The sequence below is a fragment of the Oratosquilla oratoria genome, chromosome 8, assembly GCF_046742065.1.
Source record: "Oratosquilla oratoria isolate Oo_2021 chromosome 8, ASM4674206v1, whole genome shotgun sequence".
Classification (NCBI taxonomy): domain Eukaryota; kingdom Metazoa; phylum Arthropoda; class Malacostraca; order Stomatopoda; family Squillidae; genus Oratosquilla; species Oratosquilla oratoria.
Window position 1 is genome coordinate 35,944,638 of NC_134784.1, and position 18,691 is coordinate 35,963,328.

At 41.0% G+C, this 18,691-nt stretch overlaps 1 protein-coding gene across 1 annotated transcript in view; it reads left to right on the forward strand.

Annotated features, from left to right (window-relative positions):
• Positions 1–304, forward strand: part of LOC143027347 (mucin-2-like) — a 42,018-nt gene extending 41,714 nt beyond the window's left edge. Inside the window, exons 6-7 of the mRNA XM_076188624.1 lie at positions 56–109; positions 274–304. Coding sequence (XP_076044739.1) covers positions 56–109; positions 274–304 — 85 coding nt within the window. The remainder of the gene's footprint in view (positions 1–55; positions 110–273) is intronic.
• Positions 305–18,691: the final 18,387 nt, after the last annotated feature.

Here is an 18,691-nt window from a genome sequence, read left to right on the forward strand (position 1 = left end):
AAGATTAACGTAGAGAGAAAGACAAATGTAAACGCATTTTCTTTTCTTTTTTCAGAAAAATGCATGTAGTGACTCTTTCTACAGCCAAGCGATGGTTCCTCGTCGTCAGGTACGTATCATACATAACATTCATGATAACAGTTATTCTGGAATGAACCACTAGGACGATACTTAGTAGATTCACGCTGAGAACTACAACGGACGTATAGAGTCTTTATCAAGCTATCTGTGAAATGCTATATGTTGTTCAATTTTTTTCCCGCCGGTTTGTAGGAGGAAAGGATGGCGCCATACCATCGACTAGGGTGCAGGGATCCTTGCGAGTAAGGATGAGAGTACATCGGGTGAGGGTTTACTTGTGCACCTGGGTTTCGGGAGGTGCTGAAGTGGACGTTTTTAGGTCTTTGGGATATCGGGGGTTAACCAAAGAGCTTGGACGGAATTCCTGGGCCAGGCTACCTGAACCTGTGGACCTGGATGCTTGAGGAGCACCTGGGGCACCAGGCCAGGGACCAGTGAGTTCCCTACCGGAACAAGGTCGGCAGAGAGGGACCGTGTCACTAGGGGCTCAGTGCTGGAGGGCGGGTCAACTGGACATTTCAACTTGAAGACGCCCTGCCGAGTTATTTCTTGTTGAAAAGAGACTACTTTGGCGATACCGAAGATATTAATAATTCTTCATTCTACTGAAGCAGAAAAATAACTTATCATGGGTTATGGATTGCAAGTAACAGCAAAATGAGAGACTACCTGCAGTGCGGCGTAGAATTAACCTACACTGAGCGGTACCATGTTCCTTGCCAACTGCCATCATTGTCCATAAAGTTATTTCATCATTTCTTAAATCGACCAATTGCTTCAGCGCTCAGTACATGGTTACTAAGTCTATTCCATTCGTTAACCCCTCTCTTGGTAAACCAGTTCTTGCCTATTTCATTCTTAAACCATTGAAATACGTTTCTTTCCCTCAAATTGCAGGAAAGTAGTATGATGATAAGACGAATACGGTCCATCTCGATCACAACCAGATCACGTTCCACCACATCGATGAACCCTAGTGCGAATAGATGCGAAGGTAACCAGACTGCTTTGATCGAAGCCGAAGCCGTCTGCAACCAGGAAATAGCTTCTTTGGACAAGAATCATCCGATACTTCTCAACGCCATTTATAGTAAGTGTGGACAGTAGGATTTGTGCGGAAGACCACGACCTTACTCTTTCTAACTTTCTCTCTCGTTCTCTTCCTTCTCTATAAGCATGGTTGTAAATAAAAAAGAAAGAAAGAAATGGAGCCTGAAAGGTAAACTAAAGGTGGCGTCACACTAGGCTAGCTTGCTACTTGCTTTTGTTACTTCATTTGAGTAGAAGCGACTTCAGTTACAATATTCCAGACTTCCGTAAGAACATTTCAACAATGTGTCTAACATTCGTATAGTTTTGACTTCTCTTAGTTCCTCATTCTCACTGCACAACACAGAAGTAATCGGATATTTGGAAATTTGAAAAACGATAGATCCTAACCCAAGTCGTTTCTACTTAACGAAGTGGCATGTCGGCGAGAAAGGCCTATTATATTTCCACCTTAAGACCTAATGTTTTCAAAACAGAGTGAATGCCAAGGAAAGAGTTCAAGTCAAGGGTGAGGTCTAGGTTCAAAGTAATAATGGAATCGCCAGAAAATGTAGGGCACTAAACTTCCTAAAGCTTCCCAATCCCATTTAAAGCGTATGTTCCAATGCCGTCTTACGACCTAATGTTTTCAAAACAGATTGAATGCCAAGGAAAGAATTCAAGTCAAGGGTGAGGTGTAGGTTCAAAGTAATAATGGAATCGCTAAAAAACGTTATAGGACACTAAACTTTCTAAAGCCTCCCAATGCCCATTTAAAGCATGTGTTCCAATGTTGTCTTGTTTTGGAACGTTTTGGAACTTTTTGGAAATAGCATTTTATATCGTCGAGTTAACTGGAATGTTGCGCTCCTTCTTGGAATATGATTTCACATTGATAAATTTGCACATAAACAAACACACACACACACACACACACACACACACACACACACACACACACACACACACACACACACATATATATATATATATATATATATATATACATATTTACATATATATATATACATATATATATATATATTTACATATATATACACACACACACATATATATATATATACATATATATATATATATATATATATATACGATGTGTCTGCGCCGGCTCAACGGTAAAGTAATACAGCTCTCAACTTTTAATTTAGGTAAAGTGGGGGCTAGTTTTTTGTCGTCGAGGGATTTAGTGTCACATGGAGAATGTTATCGGCGTTAACGGTGTTTGCGTGCCTCAGGAAGAGCCTATAAAGTCAAGCTTGCTAACTGCAATTCGCAGTTGATCAGAGGAATAGATGAGCAAGGCTGCCAGAAATATTTAATTTCTTCTCCCGTCGGGGATGTTCTTGGCCCTTAGACCTCTCTCCGTTTCTCTAATTTCCATTTTACCTGCCAAAGCTTCTCTGCCTACATTCGGGTGAATCTTCCTACCTTTGAAACATAAAGCTGGCCTTGAAGTGAACCAATACCTCCTGCTGCAGGAGTCTGACCTCTCTTCCCACACGTGGCACCAAAAGCCTCTACTACTTGTCAGACCATCAATCACGCTCGTCCCTTCACCTGTAACTAGTTTCTTTCCTCACTAATTGGAAGCATGCTGGTCTCGCATCCGTTTAGTTGTAGGTTCAAATCTCACACCTCTCTCCAACTCCTAGCAGTGACTGTTACCTAACCCCGGCCGAGCGGGTTAGGACGTCGTTACTTGCGGTGAATTTAGAGGGGATGGCGGTTCTAGCCCTGTCACCGGCGAAATTGAACCATGGGCATGGTTTATAAAATTCACGCTACAAACTCCTCTATATCATCATAATATAAAAATAGAATTACAAGTAATGAAAGCAATATAGCAAACAAGCACTCCTGAATAAGAGCTGAGGGGTTAGGATCTTCTGCCGAAGTGGCTCCAGTAGTCGCTGTTGTTACGCATATTGAATGTTTTGCCGTGGTGGAAGGTTTTTGTTCCTTGAGGGCACACTAGGGGGATCAAATACATTGTGTCTGGCTGATGATGTGGTTTGATATCTGTTCCTTTAGCTCTTTCACTCCAACGGTACCTTTATGAATTTTGTTCTGACTAACGTCGGATGATCTTATCCGAGGGGCCGCGCAGTAGCCCAGTACATACCGTGTCGACTAACGCCGGTTGTTCTTAATCAACTTGGGAGAGGGCCTCGTGCTCAACGCTATCCTTATCTTTACCTTCACTACCATGACACCTTTACAGAATTTGTGCTGTTTAGCTAATGCCAGACGATCCTATTTGGCTGAGGGGTTACGACTTCTTCCAAAGTGGTTCCAGTACTCCCAGGGGGAGCAAAAATGTTCCTCTAGATATGCGATATGGAATTTATTTTGAAGATCCCTGCGTCCAACTGGCTACCTTGCTAAGTTGCATCTGCATAAGCAATAATTCATATTTTTATTATCTACGTCCTGTACACAGAGGGTAGTAGTGAGTAACATTCAGCTGGCAAATTCATAAGTTAGCTGTTGCTACTAATCAGTATACATCATCTTCTGTCTAACAAAATCCTGCATCATTGACATGTGTTCTCTGAAAGACAGCAGCTACATGGAAGAACACTAATATATATACATCATCCTCTACCCAACAGAATCCTGCGTCATGGACATGTGTTTCCTGAAGGACAGCAGTTACATGAAAGAATGGATAAGTGAGAGAACGACCCTTCTGGAAGACGCGGAGCAAGTTCAAGACATCTCATGTAAGTAGTAGTTTAACTAATACGAATTTACCTCAGAAGAACCAGGACAACAGCTGGTTTTGTCAGGAATTTTGGTATTCCTTAACAAGTGAACGAAATCAAATGATGAGAGACACTGCATTCAAAGCCTCAAGTATCTCTATGCAATGACTTTTATTTCTAACATACTAATTAGAATAAATGTTGCACATGAATACATACACATACATAATATATACATATCTATGTTGCTTTCGTGGTGGAGTAGATAAATTTTATTTGTACATTATAAATGAAAGTGTAAATTGGTCCTATCTCTGAAGCAAGGCTATATAAAAGCATTTTGCCCGGGCACTATTTAAGCAAGCTTGAATCATAGGGACATGTTCATCCCAAAATAGGTGGATGTCTGAGACAAAATGACGGAGTACATTAATGACTTTTTAATTTTGGCATCCAACAAGGCCATTTGAACTAGGGTGGTAAGGTAAGGTTGTGCATTTTATTATATTAAAAGCTTTATATATGTATATACCAACAAGAATGTCATTGAATTCCGTCCCATTGTCGGAAAGAAGAGTCTTGGGAGTAGTGAATGATCAAATCAGTATCTACAGTAATCTGTGCAACGTGCTGTGCTGTTTTGTCTGCGAGTGGGGCAAGAATACGAAACTTGGAAAAGTGTTCTATACATACGAACGAGTATTGGTTTCCATTTGAAGTGCGAGGTAATTTAAGAAGGTCTATGGCTACCATATTAAAGAGCTTAGAAGGCAATGAATAATTTAAGAGAGGGGCGTGACCGCGAATATGACCTTTGCGGGAAGCACAAGAATGACATGCATCTATGTGAGCATATCTTTCCTCAGGCTTAACCAATAGTGTAACTGGCACGTGTAACGCAGTTTTCCTTGCCAGGGTGTGCTGTTATAGGAGAATTATGAAAGAGTAGAACTTCAGGAATCAGGGCAGTTAATTCACTGAACTGTTTGGCTCGTGTTTATGGTCCAGTGTTGTTTGATAATACAGAACATCATCAACAAGTGTATAATTTTGTAAGTTTGGAGGAAATCAGAAATTTCTGTTGTGTCACCTGATTCAAAGAAATATACTACACGCTTCCATAGGGGATCAGAGCGCTGGGCTGTTTCTATACGCTCCTGAGTGGGGAAATTGGGTGATGATAACGACATGCCTGCTTAAGGCACCACCGGCAACGGAGTTGGCCTTACCTTGACCATAATGAAAAGTAGGCATGAATTCTTGGATGGTTAGAAATCAACGAGCGAGTTTTCCTGATAGATCTTTCCCACTGATTAAATGTAAAATTGCCTGGTGGTCTGCGTAGATGTGATTTTCGTATCCGAGAATGATGCCTCTGAAGTGTCTGAGGGCGTATACTACAACAAACGTTTCTATTTTCGTGACAGAGTAAATTGTTTCTGCTTTGTTAAGTGTGCGACTGGCATAAGCTCTTGGTCTGAGGTGTTTTCCGTGTCGTTGCATCAGTATCGCTCCTAATCCGGAATAGGATGTATCTCTGTATAATGTGAAGGGAAGCTTAAAGTCTGTGTAAATTAGGACAGGGGCCGTGGTTAAGGCCGTTTTAAGGTCAACAAATTATTTGTCATGCTCAGGCGTCCTTTTTCACTAATTACTTGAGAGGTGCGGCTATACTGGCGTAGCCGGATATGTAGCGCCTATAGAACCTGATAGACCTAAAAAGGAGCGGACATGTTTTATTGAGGTAAGATGGAAGATATCAACGACTGATTTCTCTTTATTTGCCGTAATAATACCATTTGCGTTAAGTACATGTTCTAGGAACCGTATTTAATTCTTAAGGAACACTTCGAAATCTTAAGTTTAAGACCTACTTGTGCCAGCCGAAAGAAAAATGTGTGGAGAGTTTGTAGGTGTTCGGTGACAGGTTTCGAAGCAATGATGATCCCGTCGAGATAAATGAATACGTTCTCACCGGTTAGTCCTGCGAGGATTGTGTTCATGAGACGTCAAAATATAGGTGCAGAAACAAGACCCATTGCGTTTATATTGAAAATGGCCTGTGGGAGTACTGAACGCTGTAAGAGGTCGGGATTTAGGAGCAAGGGGGATTTGAAAATATCCCAACATACGGTCGAGAGTGGTAAACACAACGTTTTCACCTAGTAAGTGAAGTAGGTTCTGTAATAATGGGATCGGGTGACGAATCTGGACAGTTAAACTATTTAACTCGCGGAAGTCAACAACAGGGCGGAATGAACCATCTGGTTTAGTAACAACGAAAAGAGGGAAATTCCAATCCGAGATTGAAGATTCAATTATCTCTTGAGTAATCATGTCTGCAATGAGCGTGTTTACAACATTCGGGTTTGCTATGAGACATTCTGTGTGCAGGGATATATCACGGTTGGGCATTTGCTCTTAAAGGGAAGGTGATGCTGAATGAGATAGGTGACACCAAGAGGTTTTCCAGGGAGAGTAATAATGTGCCTAAATTTATTGTAAAGTAGGAGCAAGCTTTCTTGTGCATCAGGGAGATCAAGTGAATTCAAATGTGATACAATAATAGGTTCTTGTGGATGAGGCACACCAGAAAGAGGTGGTACAAAAGGGATCAAAAGGGAAGCGGTCATCCATGATTTTAACACGAGAAGGGTACACTAGAAAGTCACATAAGTTTGTACCTGTACTGAGGTGGAGGGGAGCGTTAGTGTCATTGGCAACAAGCAATTAAATATGACCTTTCTTAGAAGTGGAGCATAAGACTTAAAAGAGAGAAATGCCTTTGACACGAATCATTTCTAGAATACCGAATTTCCAGGAGCTTGGAAAACGTGGATGTGTAGTTCTATGTACTCACGAGGGGGTAGCGTCCTAGGGCTGGTTGATACTACGTGAGCGTGTCTTGAATGTAATAACACTAAAGAAACTGGGGCAGAGTTAATGGAAAGTTTATCCGATAGCGGGGGGAAAGGTATCCTCATTCGATGAAACGCCAACGGTGCTGAAAGAGCGTTTTGTTGTACGTTTTGCCAATCTAGACATGCGAGAAGAATGAACAAGCCTTCTACGGCGGCTAGACATGTCTCTAGCTGGTAATACTAGTGAGGCCTTTGTGTGTGTGGAGGGGGTTACTTGGGGAGTATTGGGGAGTCGGTTGCATAAAGGGTGGGGAAGAACTCTGATAAGGAGCTGGTGTATCCTCCCTCTGAGAAACAGGGCATACGTTCAAGGTACAGACAACTAACCTGGAGTCTTAGTCTGTAGGAGACCGCTCGGTTACGTCAATGTTTGTAACTATATAAACTGAGAGTTTGAAGGTAAGGCAGGGACGAAATGGTTGGAATATATTATACCATTTTGTACAGGATAAATTGCAATGCCATGCTTCTTCATTAAGGTTAAACCTACGAGGATGTCAGCCGGGAAATGGACATCAGCTAAGTACAATGTTACTAGAATAGACGGTGTAGTCTTCAAGAAAATAATATCAAGCGTGATTTTACCAAGCATTGAAAGCTGAATACCATCTACATTGCAAATATTTACATCGGGGGATTTCAGTATAGTGACCAGTTGTCTTTCTATGCAGATTTTAAGGAAGCTCTGAGTTTACTGGAGAACCAATGTCTATAAAAAGTGGTAGGGTAGTATTATCTGAAGTGGCTGCAACTGTTAAGGTATGATTATAAGTATCTGGGCTAGAGAGGGTATACACAGGGAGGGCTCGGGAGGGGTCTGGTTTGTATGGAGGGATTAGGCAAGCACGGTAGTAATGTTTTGGAGAATATAGTCATTTGAGGGAAGACTGACGAGAATATGGAAAAGTATGTAACAAGGTGGATGGGGTCCGTTACTGTGAATGTTGATACCGAAGCACACGACAACGGTCTGTGGAGTGGAAACATTCTCCGTGGAACTCACAGAGGTGATCTAGTGGAGTCGACAGACGTGTCCAATATCTAGATGCAAGGCGTCCATATTTATAACAAAAATTACATAATTCTTGTTCTGGAAGGGAACGTTCTCGTGATCATGATGGGTGATGAGTACGAGAAGAGGTCCGCATTCTCGCGTTTAGGGGTATTATCTGTGCATTATGAAAAGGATGTGCATGTGTGATCGGGACTGACTGGCTCACGATTTGAGAACGAATTTTTTCCGTGTCGCTGAGTTTCCTATATAATTCTGTCAGTGTGGTACCTGGGGAAACGGAACTGTAGAGGCCTTGTCTAGTGTTTTAGGATGTAACTGGGCGAGGAAAGCAAAATAGGAGATGAGGGATACAACGTGATCTAAAGTGGTTTTGTTGTTAGAGACCCAGTCAGATGTTTTTAAAGACTCCTGTCGCTTTTAAGATTGGAGGCTTTCTTGAAGTATTTTTCCTTTATAAAATGAGGACCCTTGTTAAATATTTTGGCTAAGTTATATAAAGGGGAAATGAACCAACTTGATCTAGTATACCAAAGGATTTCTTAAACGAAGTAAAATAATCTGAGTAACTTGTTGTCTCGTCAAAAATATCTAAATTAAGAATGGCACTTGCCACTGTATCTCAAAGGTCTACGTGTGCCTTTAAGTTTGCCATCTTCTGTAAATCAGTAGGGGCAATTCTTCTGGTTATTACTACGTCCATTTCCGTTAGGAAATTGTAGACGGAGATATTTGTGTCATCGAATATAGGCAAGGAACTCGTCTTTTACGAATGTTATTCGTGTTGCCAGAATGGGAAGAGAAGAAACTGCTGAGGAAGAGGACGTAATGTCAGGCAATTGGACTGGTTGGGAAGGAATAAGTCTCTAGAGGAGTTCCCAGGACTCGGTTCTAGGTCCTTTATTGTTCATTACGTATATAAACGACTTGGACAATGGAATTAATAGTGATGTTAGTAAGTTTGCGGATGACACTAAAATAGAACTCCTAATTATGCTAGGAGAAGACGGCGAGATTCTGCATGAAGAACTTAACAAATTGTTCACATGGTAGGTGAAATAAGAACATAAGAATGAAGGAGACTGCAACAGACCATAAGGTCTACACTAGGCAGTTCTATATCCATTACCACCTGACATCCCCATCCATAAAGTTGTCTAACCGTTTCTTAAAATAACAGATAGTTTCAGCGCTCACTACATGGTTACTAAGTCTATTCCATTCGTTGACCACCCTATTAGTAAACCAGTTCCTGCCTATTTTCTTCTTCAATCTAAAATTGTCCAATTTAGATAAATCATTGCAAGTCCTGCCCTGTTGTCTTAATATAATAACATTGTTTGCGCCACCCATGTTAAAACCTTTGAACCACTTGAAGACCTCTATAAGATCACCTTGCACTCTGCATCTTTCTGGAGAGTGTAAGTTAGGGTGCCTAAGCCTTTCCTTGTAAAGTAAATTTCTGAGACCATGTATCATTTTGGTCATTTTCCTCTAGTGAATTGATGTCCATTCCATAGGACGGAGACCAAAACTGTACCGCATAGTCTAGGATGGGTCTATGCTAGATAAAGTTTGATAATTACCTCTGCTCTTCTATTCGCAACCGTCCTAGTAATAAAACCTAGTGCTCTGTTAACTTTATTCCTGGCGCTAATGCACTGTTTCTTGTATTTAAGGCCAGGACTCACTAGAACTCCTAAGTCTCTCTCGCACACAGTTTTCTCTAAAAACGTGTTATATAAGCTATATCTGTTTTTGGGGTTGTGTAGCCTTACGTTTAACACACTTCATTTTGAGATATTGAAGTCAATTTGCCATTTCACCGACCATGTGAGCAATTTGTTGAGACCATCCTGGAGAATCTTGGCGTCTTCCCCTGATCTAATTAGGCATCCTATTATAGTGTCGTTCGCAAACTTACTAACATCACTATTAATTCCATTGTCCAAGTCGTTTATGTACATAATGAACAATAAGGGACCCGAAACCGAGCCCTGGGGAACTCCACTAGAAACACTCCCCCGATTGGAATTTTCACCATTTATGGTGACCCGCTGTTTTCTGTCACTGATCCAAGCTCTAATCCATTTTAAAAAAAAAATCCTCCTATGCCATGGGCTTTGATTTTATTTAGTAGTCTCTGGCGGGGCGCCCTGTCAAGCGCTTTGCTGAAGTCAAGGTAAATAACATCGTAACTATCGTTGTTATCTGACGCCTCATATACTTTAGTGTAAAAAGATAGATGATGAGTCACACATGAGTTACCCTTGGAGAAACCATGCTGTGAGTCAAGAATCAAATTATGTCTCTCGGTGTGATCTCTGATTCTATTAACTATTGTTGATTCAAGCATTTTACTTATAACTGATGTCAAACTAATTGGCCTGTAGTTGCATATAGATGATTTATCTCCTTTTTAGAAAACAGGAACAACGTTTGCCTGCCCCCAAGCAATAGGCACAAAACCAGAGTCTACCGATTTATTAGATATTTCTGTTAACAGTCGCATATTTCAAATATACAATCTTTAAGCACTCTCGGAATTTTTTCTTCTGGACCCGGGGATTTTATAGTTTTAGGTCTTTCAATCTGTTTGACTACTTCTACCTTACTCATGCTGATATTAGTCTACTTTCTTCATCCCCACTGAAAATTGGATCGCAGTCAGGTACCTTATCTAACCTCTCCTTAGTAAACACAGAGAGAAAATATTTGCTAAACACCTCACCCATTTTTTTCTCTAATTCTATCATGACATCTTAGTCGTTTTTTTTTTGTTTTTGTTTTTTTCCTATCCTTTCCTTATCTTTTATTCTGTAGAGATGAAAGAAGCCCTTTGGGTTGGATCTTGTTTATCTGACAACCTTAATTTCGTAGTTCGTTTCGCTGTACTCATGTTCTTACCATATTCGTTATATTTGGGTCTAAGGTGTGTTTCCCCGTTTTATATTCTGGCGTAAAGTCCTCTTTTCATTCCAATCTCATATTTCAGCATGCCCGTCATCCATTTGGGAGTATTACTATTCTTCCGTATTGACTTGAGGGGAATAAATTTGTTTTGTGCATTTAGAATAAAAGCTGTTAGGTTACTGTACATTTCATTCAAATCTCTGACCGGACTGTTGACCTCGCACTTGTAAGTGACCTAACCTAAGGTACGCATATTACCCTCCGTGACCCGACATCTGACTGCGCTAATGACGTCCGGACTGACCGTGTATCTTACTCCGTCGCAGCTCCCTTGGTCGGTCTCAAGTGACCATTTGTTTTAAGTACTTTCTCATCTTATCAAAACTGGATCTCCTGAAGTCAGGTACTAGAACGTTATTCGTACTATTTCATTCTTCCCATACAATACTAAATATGATTTCTTGATTATCGTTAGAGCCTAGACTATCTCCCACTTTTACGTTTCTCGTTAGGTGCTCATCATTAGTTAAAAGAAAGTCAAGAGTATTCTCTCCCCTCATAGGATCGGTAATCATTTGTTTTAGGAAATTATCCTGCACCACGTCTAAGAAATTTTGCGCTTCCTGATCTCTTACTAAAATTTCCCAGTCAGTATTTCTATAGTTAAAATCTCTCATGACCACAACGTTTCTGTACTGGGACGCCCTGTGAATTTCATAAATTAGGGGATCAGTCTGTTCAATGAAGAAGTTAGGTTTATTTAGGACGCCAATAATAAGTCTTTTTTTAATTCTTGACTATAATCTCCACCCAAACTGATGGAATTAAACTGGACGAATTTAGATTTAAGAAGGAAATAGGTAAGAGTTAGTTTACAAATAGGGTGGTCAAGGATTGAAATAGACTTAGTAACCATGTAATGAGCGCTGAAACCATCAGTTGCTTAAAGAAACGGTTAGACAATTTTATGGATGGGGATGACAAGTGGTAATGGACATGGAACTGCCTAGTGTAGATCTTATGGTCTCTTGCAATATCCTTCCCTCTTGTGTTCTTATGTCTCGTTTATGGTCTATAAAAGTGATGAACTATGGTGTATAATTGGAGTGGGTGATGACGGAATAACGAACTTGGAGGAAGATTAGATTTCCGATTCTTGATTATGCTAAATTATTTGGTTCGATCAGTATTTTATTATGTATGTATATAGTGTTATTAAAGAGTATCAAATAATGTAAACAATTTAGCATCACTAGAGTATATAAACATATATCAACACTTATTTATACTTAAGGAACAATAGATGTAGGATATCATAACTATCACTACTAAACGTGATATTAATAAACAACACTTATCATCACTAAAGTTATGCACAAATAAAAAAAATCTTGCAAATGAGAAAGTTGTTAGTAAACAACAATGCAGGGTCGCCAAGGCAACGGAGATCAAACGGCAACGGTAGTACACAAAATGGTGGTAATTGGAGTGGGTACCTGCTGTACGAAAATTATTATATCGACGAACAAAGTTGGTGATCACTATTATAGAGAAGTGTCACTGAAACATTTTAAACCGAAAAAGAAAGTCCATGTCATACGATGAACCGCAACGAATGCTTTGCGAACAGTAGACGATGTGACGAATGGGATTACCAACGTAAATGCGGGAATCATCGTCTTTGTATGGGTGGAAGATGGCGGACATGAATTTGATGCGACGAAGTAATCCGTTTCTGATAAAGAAACCACTAGCACTGGAAAGCCATAGAAGCAGAAGTTATAGGTGATCGTGGGAAACTGTGCCAGTGTGACGAGAGTGAAGGACCGTTGAAAGGTCTAATAAGTTGCCTAGCAGCGACGTATTGTGGCGCCTTTGTCACGCGAGAAGGATGACATAGTAGTGACGTCAGTCGTCGGACCGCGTAGGTCAAATGGCGTCGTTGCGTTTACCACGAGAAGAACTTCTTGTAGGAGACGTGCGCTGAGGTCGAGTTGATGCTCCCAGAAAGAACATGGGCAGGGGGCGAACAACAGCACGTCGGGTGGAGGCAAGACCTAAACACTCCCATTCATTCCCCCTCCTTCTCTCTTATCTTGGCTCCTCCTGGATGACGGGTCATCCCTGCATCTCGCCCGCTGCCCTGGGTCAGAAGTAATGTAGTAAGACACAGCAAACCCGCTTCATTTAATCGACAAACCCCCTCCCCCTCTCCGTCCCCTCATGCAGAAAAAGAGAAAACGGGGAGAAATCCCTTCGGACTGCGTCAAAATATCATTCATACATACTCCTTCACCCCCCATCCCCCACCCACTCCCTTCCATGTAATCACAGCATCATCCATACACAACCATTCTCCACTCACCCCTATCTTCTGTTTTCTCCCCTCCTTCCCAATGCCACTTTTACCCCATCCATCCATCTCATCCTTGGTCGCCCTCTCATGGTCACCCCTTCCACTTCTGCCTTCCCTTCCACACCTCTTTTACTAATCTTTCTTCACTCATTCTTCCCATGCACTAATCAAAAATACTTGTATAAATTTTGAGTAGAAAATATTCTAAGGCCTTTACCAAATTAAATTATCTAAAATTTGGATTGAACAAAGACCCCGATGAAAAATGCAATGTAAATATCTTGGAGTATTTGGCCACACCAGAGGAAGTTAGGGGAAGGCTGTAAAACAAGATAAGAGGGAAAACGCAGAGCACACATTAGGTTGGATACTGAATCACCAAACAAAGAAACAATATAAAGCAGTCTGTAAATATTTAGTCGAAGGTAAAAGTTTCATTTGAGGTAAGACAAACTTAGTTCTATCAACAAAGAGGTAATTACGTAGACCCCATCCAAAAGTTGATCAGTTTCATTTATCAACATTGTTTGGTTAGGATTTCCCAAAATAGTTTGAGCTTAGATTAAGGAACCATGTCTGCCAAATCTACCACATTTTTTAATTACTGAGATGCTTAAAAAACTCAATGAGTAGAATGCATCTATCTCGATATTGTGAAAGTTTCCGTAGAAGTACCTCGTAAAAAGAGAAATAATGAAGACAAGTAAAAAATAAATAAATAAACCGTATGAAATATACAAGAACATAAGAAAGAAGAAGACTGCAAGAGACCATAAGGTCTACACTAGGCAGTTCTATGTCCATTACCACCTATCATCCCCATCCATAATGCTGTCTAACCTTTTCTTAAAACATCCGATATTTTAACACTCACTATATGGTTACTAAGTCTATTCCATTCGTTGACCAATCTATTGATAAACCAGTTCTTGCCTATTTCGCTCTTAAATCTAAAATTGTCCAATTTAAATCCATTACTGCGAATCCTGCCCTGCTGACTTAATATGATGACCTTGTCTGATCACCTTATTAAAGCCCTTGATCAACCTGAAAACCTCTATTAGATCACCCTGAACTCTGTGTCTTTCTTGTAAGTGTAGATTAAGGTGCCTAAGCTTGACCTCTGTACTGATTCTATTGAATTTGTATCAGTTCTATGGGACGGAGACCAAAACTGTACCGCATAGTCAAGGATGGGTCTAACTTACGCCAGATAGTTTGATAACTACCTCTGCATCTTTATTCATGATCGTCCTAGCAATGAAATCTAATGCTCTGGTTGCTCTTTTCTTGAAGCTGATGCACAGTTTCCTTAATTTAAGTTCAGGATTTACTAGAATTCCCAAGACTTTCTCGCACTCAGTTTTCTCTAAAAATGTGTTGTCTAAGCTATATCTGCTTTCTGAGTTATGTAAACCTACGTTTAGCACTATCTATATACCAAGAGCTTTACTCCCTTATAAGAGAGGTAGCCAAGTCAGAGCCACGTACCTAATCCCACACATTTTGCTCCCTTCAACCATCCCCTCTACCCCTCCCATCACAGCTCCTAATGGATGACGGGTCATCCCTGCATCCGCCAACTGTCCTGGGTCACACGCAATGCAGCAAGACAGCACATCCACAGCAAGGCCGCTTCACTCAATTGGCGACCCCCCCCCCCTCCGTCCCCTCATGCAGAAAAAGAGAAGACGCGGAGAAATTCCTTCGGTCTGCGTCAAAATAACGTACATATATAAGCATCCCCTATCCCCCATCCCTCCCTTCATTGCATAACAGTATCACCCATACACAGTCATTCTTCACTCATCCCTATCGCCTGCCTTCTCCATTCTTTGCTCAACAGAAATTCCCCCTTTGCTCAACGACCCCTTTACGCCCTCTATCCAACACCTCCTCCGTCGTCCCATCAAGTTCACTCGCCGCACTTCTGCTTTTCACCCCCTTTTTTTTTTACTAATCTTTTATCATTCATTCTTTTCATTTGTCCAAACCATCTCAATCTTTCATCAGCCCTCTTTGCCATCTTTTCCACTCCCACTCTACTCATCACCTCCTCGCGTCTCACTCTACCCAACCTTGAAACCTCTACCATACTTCTCAGACATTTAATTTCAAACACATTTAAACCTTTTCTCTCCGTCTCTCTTAAATTCCAAGTCTCTGTCCCATACAATACCGTCGGTACAATCACCCTTTCATATAATATCTTTGCATCCAATCCCAGTTGCCTATTTCTCATAAAAAATAATCCCTCAAGATATTTACTTGCTTCTCTTAATTTATAATCTACCTCCACCTCCATCCCTCCCTTTCCTGCCACATGCGATCGCAAATACCTAAAGCCATCCACTTCCAGCCTCTCTCCTTTTCGACTTCTAATCCACTGCCATCCTCTACCTTGTACATATCATCACCTTGCTTTTACCCACATTTACCTTCAACTTTCTTCTATTGCATACTTCCCGAACTCCGTCACTAACTCCCTTAATCCCTCCTCTGACCCTGCCACAAGCGCAGTGTCGCCAGCAAACAACAACTGGCTCACCTTACATTTTTCTCCATTTTCTTTAACAATTTCCAGTTCCCTGCCCATTGCCCTCACCTTTACCTCCCGCACCACCCCATCCCTGTACACATTGAACAGTCATGGTGACGTGACAGCCTTGACGCAGTCCCATCTTTACCTCAAGCCACTCACTCTCTCCATTTCCCATTCTCACACAAGCTCTACTACTCTCGTAAAAAATCTTGACTGCTTTTAACAGTTTTCCCCCAATCCCATAAAAATTTTCCACATTACCTTCCTGTCTATCCTGCCGTAAGCTTTTTCCAAATCCATAAAGTCCCAAAAAACACCATTACCTTCTCCCAAAGCTTCCTTACATATCTGCCTTACCACAAAAATCTTATCCACGAAACTCCTACCTTTACTAAACGCACATTTCCTCACCAATTACTCCCTTTGTTCCTCTCCTAATCCCCTAAATCAAAACCCTCCCATAAGCCTTCCCAACTACACTCAACAAACTGATCCCTCTGAAACTACTACACTTATATTTGTTCCCTTTTCACTTGTAAAGCGGGACTATACAGGCACTCCTCCAGTCCTCTGGCACTCTACCCTCCCTTAGACACACATTAAACAACCTCACCAGCCAGTCCACTATTACTGTACCTCCCTTCTTCAGACACTCCACATGACACCCATCTAATCCAGGAGCCTTACCTGTTCTCATCATTTTCAGAGCTACTTGCACCTCATCTTTTCTTATTTCTCCTCCATTTTCCTCTCCCATCACCGTCATTTTCTTAGCGCCTCCCACTGCTACCACCAATCCTTCCCTATCCTCCTCCAAATACAACAGTTCTCTAAAATATTCCTCCCATCTTCCCCTTGCTGCCTCTTCTTCTGTCAAGATCTGTCCATCCACGTCTTTTGTCTTTGCTTCTGTACTTGATTCACCTCAATTTCAGGTGTCATTGATCGCAAGAAACGAGAAGAGGCGATGTTTTAACATTGTTTGAAACTAATATACTCAATACCTATAACTAATTTTGTCTTCATTTCAGACTTCGAGGAAACACTTGGACTCTTAGGTAAATATCATGGATCCTCGGCACAGTATGCGTGCTCTAAAAAAAAGAGACAGACTTGCATAAACTTTTTTTTAAATTCAAGAAATACACATCTAAAAATAAAAAGTTCTGTAATAAATGTGATTGCAATTATTCACTATATATTCGTCATTGAATAGTCTTGAATTCTAACATTGATTATTTGTTTTATCATAACAGACACAACAACAAATATAACAACAGTTCCAAGTAAGTATGATAGATTCCTGTTTCGTCTTATCATAGGTGGAGGTAATGCACGAGTATCTCAGAGAAAGTATTTATATACCATCTCTATACCAAAGGCTCCCCCTCCTTATAAGGGAGGTAGCAAGCCAAGGAATGCATCCAAAACTTTCCATCCCATTCCCACCCGTCACCCATTGGTTTCCCTTCCATCACAGCTCCTCGTGAAGGATGAGTCATCCCTGCTACCCGCCCACTGTCCGGGTCATAAGCAATGCAGTAAGACACAGCACGTCCACAGCAGGGACCCACCTCTCCTCGTCCCCTCATGCAAAAGCAGAGAAAACGAGGAGAAATCCCTTTGTGTCACGTCAATTTACATACCATTCACAACCATTCTCTATTCACACCAATCTCTTGCCCTCTTCATTCCCTTTTCAACAAATATTCTCCTTTTACTCAAAACCACCTTCATTCCATCCACCTATCTCATTCTCAGTCTTCCCCTCAAGATCACTCCATCCACCTTTGCCTTCCACGCAATTTCTTCCTTTTATTACTCATTCTTTCCAAGTGCCCAAATCATCCCGGTACTCTTTCATCAGCCCTATCTGCCAGCTCCGTTTACACTCACGCTCCTCTCCTCACCACTTTATCCATTACCGTACTCCTAACCGTCACCATACTTCTCAAACACATAATCTCAAACTTATCTATATTTCTCCTTTCTACTCCTTTAAATTTCAAGTTTTCGCTCTGTACAGTGTCGTAGGCAAAATTATCCCTTCACGTAATCTTCCCTTTGCATTCGTCCCCATATACCTATTTTTCATGACACTTTTCATTCCCCAAAGGCATTTACTTATTTCCCTCACTCTGCAGTTTACCTCCACTCCCGTCCACCAATCCCCTGCTACATGCGACGTTAAATACTAAAAAATGTTCGTTTCATCTAACCTGTCTCCTTTAAGACCTACCCTCCACTTATTGAGCGGTGTGCATAAATAAAAACTTGAAAGTTAATGTCAGGGAAAGTAGGGTTATGTACATTACGGGGGACAGGAGAATGGGAATGCTGAGAGGGGTTAGTAAGCTATTCGTACGGGTTAACACGAGACCATCCCGTCACCATTAATCACGTCTTTCTTACTTTGCAGCTGTGCCGGTGAAGGGACCAAATCGGAGGAAGGTCCGAGTTATCGTACATCAAAAAGTCAGTTGGTAATAAGTCAACCCGTGGCCTATCTGGTTCCTGGAAGCCAAGGGTCACTGTCGGAAGGGCAGATACCGTTAACAATGTGCTAATGCCAAACATGAACTGGTACTAAAAACAGGATTAGGTCGTTATCATGACGACCTAATCTGGCTGAAAAAAGAAAAGAAAAAAGAAGCGGAATTACCTGAAGTCGCTTTCACAGTGAATTAGTACTAGACGGTTCTGTTATAACCCCACTGCGACATGGATTTTGGAAACCGCCAGCAATGAAGAATAAGGATAAAGTAATACAGTTAACCACTGACCTAAAGCAAGACTGGAAAAATAAAAGAAAATTATTAATTCTCCTGGAAAGTTGAAAGATTATTGAGTCAAAGTTCATGTTTTTCCTGTTGATTAACATCATACAGTATTGTGGTCCATACGTCGTGAAAACATCGTTATTCAGTGATGTCAACAAGGATCACTGATCAAGGCACTAGCGGTCAGCTGTGTGAATGAAGGTTTACTGTAGCTTAAAAGTGTAAAATTACAAGGGTTATGTTGGTACTAAATTGCACATTGCGTTTTGTGGTGATGGTTTATTCTTAAAAATCTAATCTTTATGAGGCAGTGTTCTCGTTGTTTCCATCA